The sequence below is a fragment of the Canis lupus genome, chromosome 19, assembly GCF_048164855.1.
Source record: "Canis lupus baileyi chromosome 19, mCanLup2.hap1, whole genome shotgun sequence".
NCBI lineage: Eukaryota > Metazoa > Chordata > Mammalia > Carnivora > Canidae > Canis > Canis lupus.
This window is the reverse complement of record NC_132856.1, coordinates 3,414,645-3,424,768: the sequence shown is the minus strand read 5'-3', so window position 1 is coordinate 3,424,768 and position 10,124 is coordinate 3,414,645. Positions and strand designations below refer to the sequence as shown.

At 52.7% G+C, this 10,124-nt stretch overlaps 1 protein-coding gene across 6 annotated transcripts in view; it reads left to right on the top strand.

Moving 5' to 3' along the window:
• Positions 1-3,786: 3,786 nt before the first annotated feature.
• Positions 3,787-10,124, top strand: part of MGLL (monoglyceride lipase) — a 112,637-nt gene continuing 106,299 nt past the window's right edge. For 2 of the 6 annotated variants that reach the window (XM_072784880.1, XM_072784878.1), the window contains exons 1-2: positions 3,793-3,926; positions 5,142-5,286. In XM_072784880.1, the coding sequence (XP_072640981.1) occupies positions 5,162-5,286 (125 nt within the window). In that variant the 5' untranslated portion in view covers positions 3,793-3,926; positions 5,142-5,161. Of the gene's footprint in view, positions 3,927-4,478; positions 4,663-5,141; positions 5,287-10,124 lie in introns of those variants that run through there. The other 4 variants (XM_072784876.1, XM_072784875.1, XM_072784879.1 and 1 more) reach the window with 4 other exon arrangements.

The following is a 10,124-nucleotide window of genomic DNA, read 5'->3' as shown; positions in this document are numbered from 1 at the left end:
TATGATTGCAAATGGCTGTAGAAGTTAACTTGCACATACCAAGATTTCTAATGAGGGAAACTCCTGGCTTTCTTATTGTCTCCTAGTTTGCTCCTACTGCCTTTCTCCCCACAGTATTTCCAGCATGTTCTGCCCAGCACAAACCTTAGAGTATCTCTAGAAGGCCACACAAGACCTCAGTGGGAATAGAAAGATACTCCTTTTACTTAAATTTCTGCCCTGCCTTTTTATCACAGGCTGTAGGGACAGATCCTGCCAACTGGCACTCTTCTGAAAGATGACTGTCTCTAGAGTGGTCCAGTCTAGAGAGACTGAGTCCCTATATCTCTGTGGGCACATGAGTAGGCAGGGATTGCTGGATTATATTACCAGATATAGGATATCTGCATCTGCAATGGCACAGGAGATATGCTTTTCCCTATTACTCCCACTAAGTTCAACTAAAAACCCTGAACATCATATATAAGACAAACTGAAGGAAACTCTAAAAGAGGAGACAAAAGGCAGACCAGCTAGGGACTTCAGGAGCCAAGGAACAACATGGTGGCAAGCTCCTGGGTTTTTTGTGTTGCCTTAGATATTGTAGTCTTTGAGCTAGAGAAGCCAACAATCCAGAAATGTCATGGGCACACACCAAGCGATACCCAACCAAAGCCTGTTTTTCCACCTAAAGAACCAGGAGAGAGAAAGCTGAACAAGACAGAAAAGCTTCAGACATTGACCTTCCACACTAATCAAACAACACAGAAGTAAAACATTGCTCACTCCCACACCCACCAAGGCTGAGTAGGCAAGCTGGGTTTCTCGCTCTACCTGGGAGTAATGAAGCCACACTGCCACCTGCCCATCCCCTGGCCTACAGCAGTATTAGAGAGGACCAGCAAAGACAGAAGCTTTAAATAAGATCCAGAGTCTCACCATACAATACAAGACCAGACTATCTGGGTTTCCATAGAAAAACACACATCTCAGCAAGAACCAGAAATACCTGAAGTTGGATGGGAAAACACTGTATAGGAACGCCTGGGTAGCTCAGTGGTTGGGCGCCTGCCTTCAGCTTAGGTCATGATCCTGGGATCCGGGATCCAGTCCCACATCAGGCTCCCTGTGAGGAGGCTCCCTCTGCCTATGTCTCTGCCTCTCTCTCTCTCTCTCTGTGCCTCTCATGAATAAATAAATAATTTTGTAAGACAGTATATAGATGCCAACAGAAAGAGCAGTGATTTTAAGGCAGCCATGATAAAAATACTTCAAGGGGTGATTACAAACATGGCTGAAACTAATGGAAAATAGAAGGTCTCAGCCAAGGAGGAGAAGATCTACTAAAGAACCAAAGGGGAATTGGAGAACTGAAAAATTAGACAGCTGAATTTAAAAAGCTCAGAGGATGGGTTCAGAGGCAGAATGCAGGGGAGAGAGGAAAGAAGCAGTGAACTGGAAGACAGGGCACTAGAAATTACCCCATCTGGACAATGGAAAGAAAATAGGAAAACAAATGGAGTGGGCCTCAGAGACCAATGGGACTTTAACAAGAGATCTAACATCATACCATCGAGTCCCAGAGGGAGGGGAGGAGCAAAGATGCTGGGGAGGACAAGGCTAAAAGTCAAGAAAGAGCCACAACACTGAAGGTTGACAAGGGTGCTGAGTAGCTGGATGTCTCACCCATTCTGGGTGTTCATGTGAAATGGCATAGACTCAGATTCACACAAAAATCTCTAGGTGAGCACTGAAAGCAGCTTTATTTGTGATAGCCCCAAACAGGTAATGACCCAAAGTCCCTCAATGAACTGTGATTCAAGTTATAGAACATTCTCGAAATGAGAAAATTTTAGAAACAGGAGAACAAATTAGAGCCTGGCAGGGGTTATGGAAAAGATGGGGGTGGGAGGGAAGTATCTCTGCCTAGAAAAGACAACAGGATGTGCTGGAATGTTCTGCATCTTGACTTTATCAACGTCAATATCCTGGTTGTGATATTTTCCTACAGTTTCCCAAGACGTTACCAATGGGAACCTGGGTAGAGGACGCATAGCATTTCTCTGTGTTAGGTGTTAACAAGTGCATGTGAATCTACCAGTATCTCAAAATAAAAAGTTTACTGGGAAAAAAAAGAAAAAGAAAAACCAGATATACAACAGCACAGTCTCAATCTCTAACCTGCTGGTTTCCCAATCTGCTGACCACATACCACACTCTCATTTATGTTGGTAACCGAGCAAGCAAAACTTCAAGCTCACTACCCCCATTTCCACAGAGGCTCTGCTGACAACTTCAGCAAAATCTGTCCTCCAAACTTTCACACTGTCTATTTAAAGTTTTGGAATGTTGGAGCTGGAAAAAACTGAAACAACAGCTGCATACACAAGATGGACTGGTGGGCTCCGGGCCCCCCATAACATCTTTCAGATCCCCAACTGCCTGGCTTTGAAGAAATTACCATCCCAGTAAATACAATGTACTTAGCAGGGCCCCTGCCCCAGGGCCGCTGCCTCTAGACCCTGCCTGCACGGATGTTGCAAAACAGCCCCTCAGAGAAGTCATTTAGCTACGGCTTCTGTATAGCAGGCCTGGTGAACTGCTGGAGGCCAGAGAGCTGGCCAAGCCACTGGGCGGCACTTAGGACCCATAGCTTCTCAAAGGCTATTGTTTTATTTCTTAAGTTAGATCACAGGCTCTAAGCAGCCTTGGCCCCCTGCACGCAGACAATGTGACATTGAGATACCAGTTTCTGGAGGACAGCAGTTCTTTTCACCATTGGTATGGCATACAGTTATGTGAGAAAGAAGGAGAGGCACAAAGGCCAGCTGAGGTCAATGTGAGCTGGGGACGTTTGTCACACTCCTTGGGGACATAGGTATTGTTGCATTCCGGCTGCAGGTGAGGAGATTAAGGCTCACAGGACAAACGGAGAAGCTGGAGCAGGTGGTCTGGACTCTAAGTCCAGTGCTGGTTCCTGGACCTCCACAAGCTGCATTGCGAGTCATTCCAGATAGTGTTCAGATCTTCCTTGGCCTGTGTGGATGCACCAGAGATTTCCTTTCAGGGCCCACCTCTTGGGACCTGGGCACATTGCTGGGGACGGCGGTAGAGGGACAGGCCTACAGTCTGCTTCTAGCCCACCTCCTGGGAGGTGTGCACTCCCACCCCAGCTTTTTATGTGTGTGTCTCCCTGGGGGTGTGAATGTGTGTGTACGCGATATGAGTGTGTCTGCCCATATGTGCATGTCATGTTTGTATGCTTGTCGCTCTGTGTCTGTGTTCCTTTCTCTGTGTGTCTATGTGGGTTTGTGTATCTCTGTGGGTGTCATGTGTGTCTTCGTGTACTGAGCACCTATGTGTTTGTGTGTCTGAGGGGAGGTCTATGCACATGGCTGCATGTGTGAACACGCAGCGTCTACATGTATCTGCATATGCTCCTGTATCATCTGGGTGTGGGTCTGCGCGCACATGTGGTCTGCGTGCGTGTGCAGGCTGTAGCTGCGGTGTGCGCGTGTGTCCCTAATGGTGCACGAGGTGTGCTGCGCGTGGGTGTGGCGAGTCCTCCCCCCGCTGATCCTCGGGAGAGCCCGGCTGGGTTCCAGGCCTCGTGACGGTCGGGGCGGCCACCCCGGGGCGCGGCCTCCCGCCAGGCCGGGCGGGGAGGAGCGCGTGGCCGGGTCCGCGGGCTGTGCCCCCGCTCCTCCCCGCGGGCCGGGCACACGTGGGCCCCGGGCGCCGCCTCCCCGCGCCGCCCGCCGGTCCCGCGTCCCCACCCCCCGGGCCGCCCCCGCCGCCGAGCCGGCCCGGGATAAAGTGGCAGCGCGGACGCCGCGCCCTGTCGCCGCGGAGCCGGCGGCGCGCACTCGGCCCGGCACCGGCCCGCCGCAGACGAGGACCCGCGGCGCTCGGGGAACGCGACAGCGGCGCTCGTGCTCGTGGCCCCGGTAACTGCCTCCGGCCCCCGCCCCAGCCACCGGCGCCGTCCCCGGGGGTGGGGAGCAGCCCCGGGACCCCGCACGCTCCGCGTGGGCTCCCGCGGCCCCCGGGGCGCGCGCGTGTGTGCGCGCGCGTGTGCGGGCGCGTGTGCAGGCGCGTGTGCGGGCGCCCCCCCGCTCCTCGCAGCAGCCCCCAAACCAACTTGTCCCCGTCCACTCCGCCTTCCCGGTCCCCGCCGTCCCCGGCACCGCCCGGCGAGCCTCCCGGTCGGTTTCCCGTGGCTTCTCCAGTGACAGCTGCGGGGCTCCGTTCCCGGCGCCGCCGGAGACGGGCAGGAAGCAAAGTTTGTCCGGAGCCCCGGGGGCGACTTTGCTCGGGGACCCGCCTGTGTGCGTGTGCGGAGCTTCTCGGGGCGCGCGGGGCAGGTTGCCCGGCTGCCCCGGGCGGGGGTGCGCGCCGGCGAGCCCTCCGCGGGTCTGCGTAGGGAAAGCGGTGACCTGGGCTAGTGTGGGGCGTCGCAGGCGCCGCGTCCCGCCCCCGGGCAAGGAGCCGAGCCCCGGAGAGCGCGCCCGTGCCCGCTGCAGGCAGGCTCCGGGCTCCCGGCTCCCGGCTCGGGGGCGCGGGGCGCGGGGCGCGGGGACAGGGGCTCGGGCGCTGCTCGGATGCCGCCCTGCGACCGCCTGGCTCTGATCCTCCATGCTGCCGCGGTTGTGGAATGCAAAAGCCAGGACATGATGGAAACAGGTTTGTCATGGAATCTTTGGAATTTCAGGCAGGAGGAATTAATTGGAGTATCATCCACCTCATTATTGTGCCCCTTTGAAACTTCCTTGGGGATTTTAAGATAGATGGGTCTTCTTGCAGCTGGGTCTTTATACCCACAGAGCTGACTGTAATTTCCACTTGATTACAGCTAAAATAGTCTTTAAGATGAAGTTTCCTGAAATGATTTAAAATAAACACAGATGGGAAGGGGGGAAAAGCTGTAATGAGGCACTTAAAAAATAAAGTGAGCATTTTCTGAAGAACAAATGGGATTTTTCAGTCTTGGAGAGATTGCAAGAAATATATGGGTTTTTAAAAAATCTTTGAAATGGAGGGTTTTTTTTTCTTTTTTAACTGCTTAAAAAAATATGACTGACACTGAATGAGGCTTTTCTCCCCATCCCTGTGTGTTTTGCCATATTTTTGAGTTTGGAACATGTCCTCTTTTTCCTTTCAAGGACCTGAAGATCCTTTCAGGATGCCGGAGGAAAGTTCCCCCAGACGGACCCCACAGAGCGTTCCGTACCAGAACTTGCCTCACCTGGTCAATGCCGACGGGCAGTACCTCTTCTGCAGGTACTGGAAACCTCCAGGCACACCCAAGTAAGTCTGCCCCAGAGTGCTGCCCGAGACGCACGGGGGATTGTTCTCGCCTGCCTCTCCTCCCACATCATGTAGCATCTCCTCCGGGGCCACTTTCTTCATGACCTACTTCACATGCATTTTCACATCAGGCACAGCACTGCTAACAAAGCTGAGATTTATACTTGATCTTTTTTTTTTTTTTTTAATTAAGAAGCAAGAGTTATGTTTTCATGATAACCACCAGGATACGGATATCTACCTTCCGGCAGTTTTCAAGAATTCCACATGACTTTATTTTTTGTGCTGGAGTGAATTTCCTGTGGTACAGGCATTCCTTTAAAATCAAACCCAACAACTCAAACCACCTCAGCAGATAGGAAAATCAAAACTGTATCTCTAGAGTAACCTTTGTTTTCTTTTCCTGTGACTGTGGGTTTCAGAGGTGTCATATGTGTACAAGGAGGAAGAAAGGGGTCTGGGTATCTCCTTCTGCTTTCTGGCCAGCTCCATTACTTTGTACATTTTCCATCAAGGATTTGTCTTGCTATTAGAAACAGGCGTTGGGACTATACACCATAAGACAGCTGGTCTCCTGCTGCTTCCCTCCTCTTGTACAAAACAGGGAAAACCCTCCTTGTTTGTGTTATTCAGGGAAAGAAATTATTTGTGGGGACCAATTTGCCCAGTGATGAGTGAGCGTCTCCTGTCCCATGGATATTTTACCTGCCTCGCAGGCCTCTGGTCTCCCAGGGGACACGGTCTGATGTGAATTATGTCTCTCCCTTTGTGTTTCAGTAATCACCCAACCCTAGCACAGCTGTAGAGTCTTTCTTACATTTTCAGCAAGGTGTAGGTAATCCAGGTAGCTAGCTGCACATTAAAGATACAGAGATAGACACTTTTAAAGCCCTGGTTTAAAATCATAGCTTCAGGGCAGCTGTACAAACTAGCTATCATAATGGGCTGGTGAGGGTTCCTACCACTTCTGGCAATATCTTTCTTGAAGGTTTCCTCGAGAAGAGAGTGTGTATGTCTGTGTATGTGTCAGATGGAGAGAGTGGGGTAGGGAGGGAAGGAGGGAGGGAGGAAGTGGGAAGGAGGGGAAGGGTTATCAAGCATTGTCATTAATTCTCCATTCTGACTTCTCCACTCTGACTTAACTAGCTGTAGAATTGCATGGTCTTGGTTCAATTCCTAAGAACTCTGTTATATATTTGATCAATATACAAAAACAGGACATAGAATTGAAAGTACACATTTTTAAACATCCAGGTCCTGGACTTTGGGGTTCCTTGGTTGAGTGGGGAGACTGTCTTAGTTCGAGGCCAATGAAATAAGGGTAAGGAGGGCCTTGGGTCTCCCACGGGGGCCATGCAGGGCGGTGGGCGAGTGGTTGGGTGCGAACGGCCGAACTGGCTGCCCTTTCTTGGCTGTGAGTGGTTTTCACAATCTCCACGCTGATGTGGTACTGTGGGCAGTTCTCTCTACTTCTTTGCTTTTGCTCCAGTTAGCCGAACAAACCCCTCCCCCCCTCCCCAGGGGGTAGTTTGAACTGAGCTATCTGGGAAGTCAGGGTTTATGTTGTGGTGGCCAATGGCAGTAAGAACATGGGTGGGTGGCCAAGGCAGTTGGGCCCTGGGAGCTGTGGAAGGAATGTGACCGGGAGGCCACTCCCTGTGTACGCCACCCCCCCAACACCCCCCCCCCCCACTACATTTACCTTCTGAAGGTCATACAGATCATAGGGAGCTGGGGCCAATGTCAGGAGTGATCTTCAAACCATCTTACCAGCAGTCCTGACCAATCAGAAAGTCTTGGAGGCCCCAATGTGGTAGCTGTTGACCCCATGGCAAGCAGCCCTGGATTTTGAGGAGGTTAGAGCTTCCCGGAGGAGGAAGCGGAGTGTGGGGAGATGTGAGGGCCTCAGGGCAGAGGTCTGTGCCAACTGGTGTGAGAGTATGTCCGTGTCTTCATAACTGGGAACAGCTGCTCGGGCAGCGAGCAGCTACTGTGCAGGCCTGCCTTCCTTCGTGGCCTGGGACATCTCCGTTGTTGAGTTTCAAGGCTGTAGCCTATTGCTGTCAGAAGGGGGAGGGACCTTAGGTCACCACTGGCCTCAGTGTATTCTCTCCAGGGAGTGTCCTTAAGGCCCTTTCCCCGGTTAAGCTCAGAGCTCTCTATGCCCTACCATCTGCAGGGAAAACCCAGACACATGGCACCTCCTCTCTGTCCTTCCACTCTGCTCCATTAAAAAAAAAAAAAAAAAAAATTTTGTTCTCACAGAGGACCTTGAGACCTCAGGAGCCACCCCGGGTGTCATCTGACGCAGAGAGTCTGCGTGCGCCACTCTAAGTTGCACTGCTTTGGGCTGGTTTTTCGGTCAGTGAGTTGCCTCCAGCTCCTGGGGCCTGCCTCCGAGCACCTGGAACGTTCTGCTGTCCTGCTCTTTTCGCTCCAGTCAAGCCTGCTGGGCTCCAACACCAGCGCTAGCGCTGCAGGTGGCTCAGAGCAACACTGGGTCACAGGTGTCAGCCTTAGCTGGGAAACCGGCCTAACCTGCTTGTGGAAACAGATTGTGTGTTTATAAATTCTGTCCAGCCTCTCACACTGGACCCTGAGAAAGAAGAAGACACTCCTTGGGATTGTTGTTCTAACGTGTGTGTGTGTGTCCAAACACGACACTGTTTTTAATACACGAGCCAAAGGCTCAGCTTTGAATCATTTCGCGCTGGAGACTTTTAAGCCTCCGTTTGGTAGTGTCAAGGCAAATGCATGTCCCTCTGGTAGTATTTACCGGGATAACAAGTGTTAGACTTGAGGTAGGGTGGAATTATCTCGTGTCAATCGAGTATCTCCTCTTAGTTGAGTATCAAATGTGTTCCCGGGTTTGGATTAGACTCTGTACACACCATCTCATTCAGACTTCACATTTGCCTCTATTTCCCCTTTACATGAGAGAACAGGCCCAAGATGACCGTAGCTGGATTCAGATCTGATTCCTCTGCTCCAAGGCAGCTGCTCTTCTTAACACATCCCAGTGAAACTCAGACTTCTGTCTTTATGAGCAGCGACTTCTCAATATGCTTCCATCTCTTATTAGGGCTGAAGATCACTTCACCCTGTGGGAAGAGTAATGGAATGATGGGTTCAACCTGTTTGCTCAGCGTTACTAGAAGTGGGAAGTGGGTCCGGATCCATTCCGAAACCAAAGTCTTGGGAGGCCCTGGGCGTGGCTGCTTCATCCTGATTGGGTGTCTGGGACCTTTCCAGGGCTGGTTCTTCAGCAGATTTCAAGCCCAGATGCCAGCAGGGAGACAGATGACCTGCCGCGGCAGGGAGGTGGGTTGCCTCGGGAGCTCCAATGCCCCTGTCAGGACACCACGGGGCCCTTAGGCCATGAGAGGACAACTGTCTGTGTAAAGCTCTGCGATGGTGGCCAGCCCCAAGTGCAGGTGTGGCTGCTCCACATGGTGGGAAACCGGACTCAGCAGGAGGATTCCCAGGCTTCCCCGGTTCTGGGGGCCCGATGAGGGCCAGGGCACCCCCCTGCAGCTGCATGACTGCAGCTGTGACCCAGCACATGGTTGGTGCCTGACTGCTCATTGGCAGAGCCGCCTGGCGGGGGGGGGCGGCGGCGGGGGGGGGGGGGCGTGGGCGTGGGCTGATCCACAGGTCCCTGCCCTTCACCTGCCTTTAGAGCCGCCACTTCCCTCCCATGCACTTGGTCCCTGGGCAGCCCCTCAACCCTGAAGGGCTGATGAGCTTTCCTGTCCGCAGCGTCCGTGCTGATGACAGCTGGTTGCTGGGGGAGCTGTTTCACGGTGCAGTTGTCTCTTGTCCCTCTGCTGCCCGGGGTCCTGCCCCACGCAGCCCTGCCTGGACAATCTCTGGGATTCACAAGGGACTTGATTTTGCATTTCCTTTGGCATTTTGTTCCAAACTCACCTACATGTTCAGAGACCTTCCAGAACATAAGCTGCTGGAGTTCCTTCTCCAGACCTTGCTGGCTCTGTGCCCTTGCCCTGTCTTGCATTTGACTGCAGTTTTGGTAACCTGGCTTCTCCCTCCAGTGACCCCACAGCCCCACCTGCCCGGGGCACTGCTGCCTCTCCCCTCCCAGTTCTACCAGTCTGAGCTGTGTCCCAGGCCATGTGCAGGTAACACTACCTGCAGTGTGGTTTTCAGGACTTTCCTCTTGGTGACACAGAGTGGAGCACATGGCAGGAAAGGGACTCTCAAGCATCATGGGGCATTGTTTCTAGAACCTCCCCAAGTTCTCAGCCTTGGTCATTGTTGGTGGATCTAGAATCAATAAACTATCTCTTATTCCCCAAAGCGGGGCTCAGCTGACATCCCCTACCTCTGGCCTGGGTCACACTGATCCCTTTCCCCATGAAGCCTTCAGAACCTATAGCTGTACTGTTGAGCAATGCCACCTTAGGACACTTCCTCCCACCTATGCACATGTACCTGGAGATGAAGGGAGTCCTTGAAGCTGGGATATATTTAAATGCTGCAAAACACACTCCCTTCCCGCCGTCTTCATACTATCCTCCTCACATCAGCCACCAGCCCCTTTTCATGTGGCACCAGTGGCTCCAGAAGATAAGGGCTCCTCCCAGTCAGCTGGATCCAGGCCACAGCGATGCAGTCTCCACCATCTGGCTGGACATCATTTTGATCCCTACCGCCTCTGGGATTTTGTTCTTATAGATCAGATGGGCTTTCTCTGTGTTCCGGTCCCCCTTCGGTTTTCTAATCAGGTTGTAAGTCAGTTATTTAGTCCTCCCCTCCTGACCCTCTCCACCCCGCCCCCCCCCCCCCCCCCACAGCCTACAGCATTGGTCCAGTGTTCT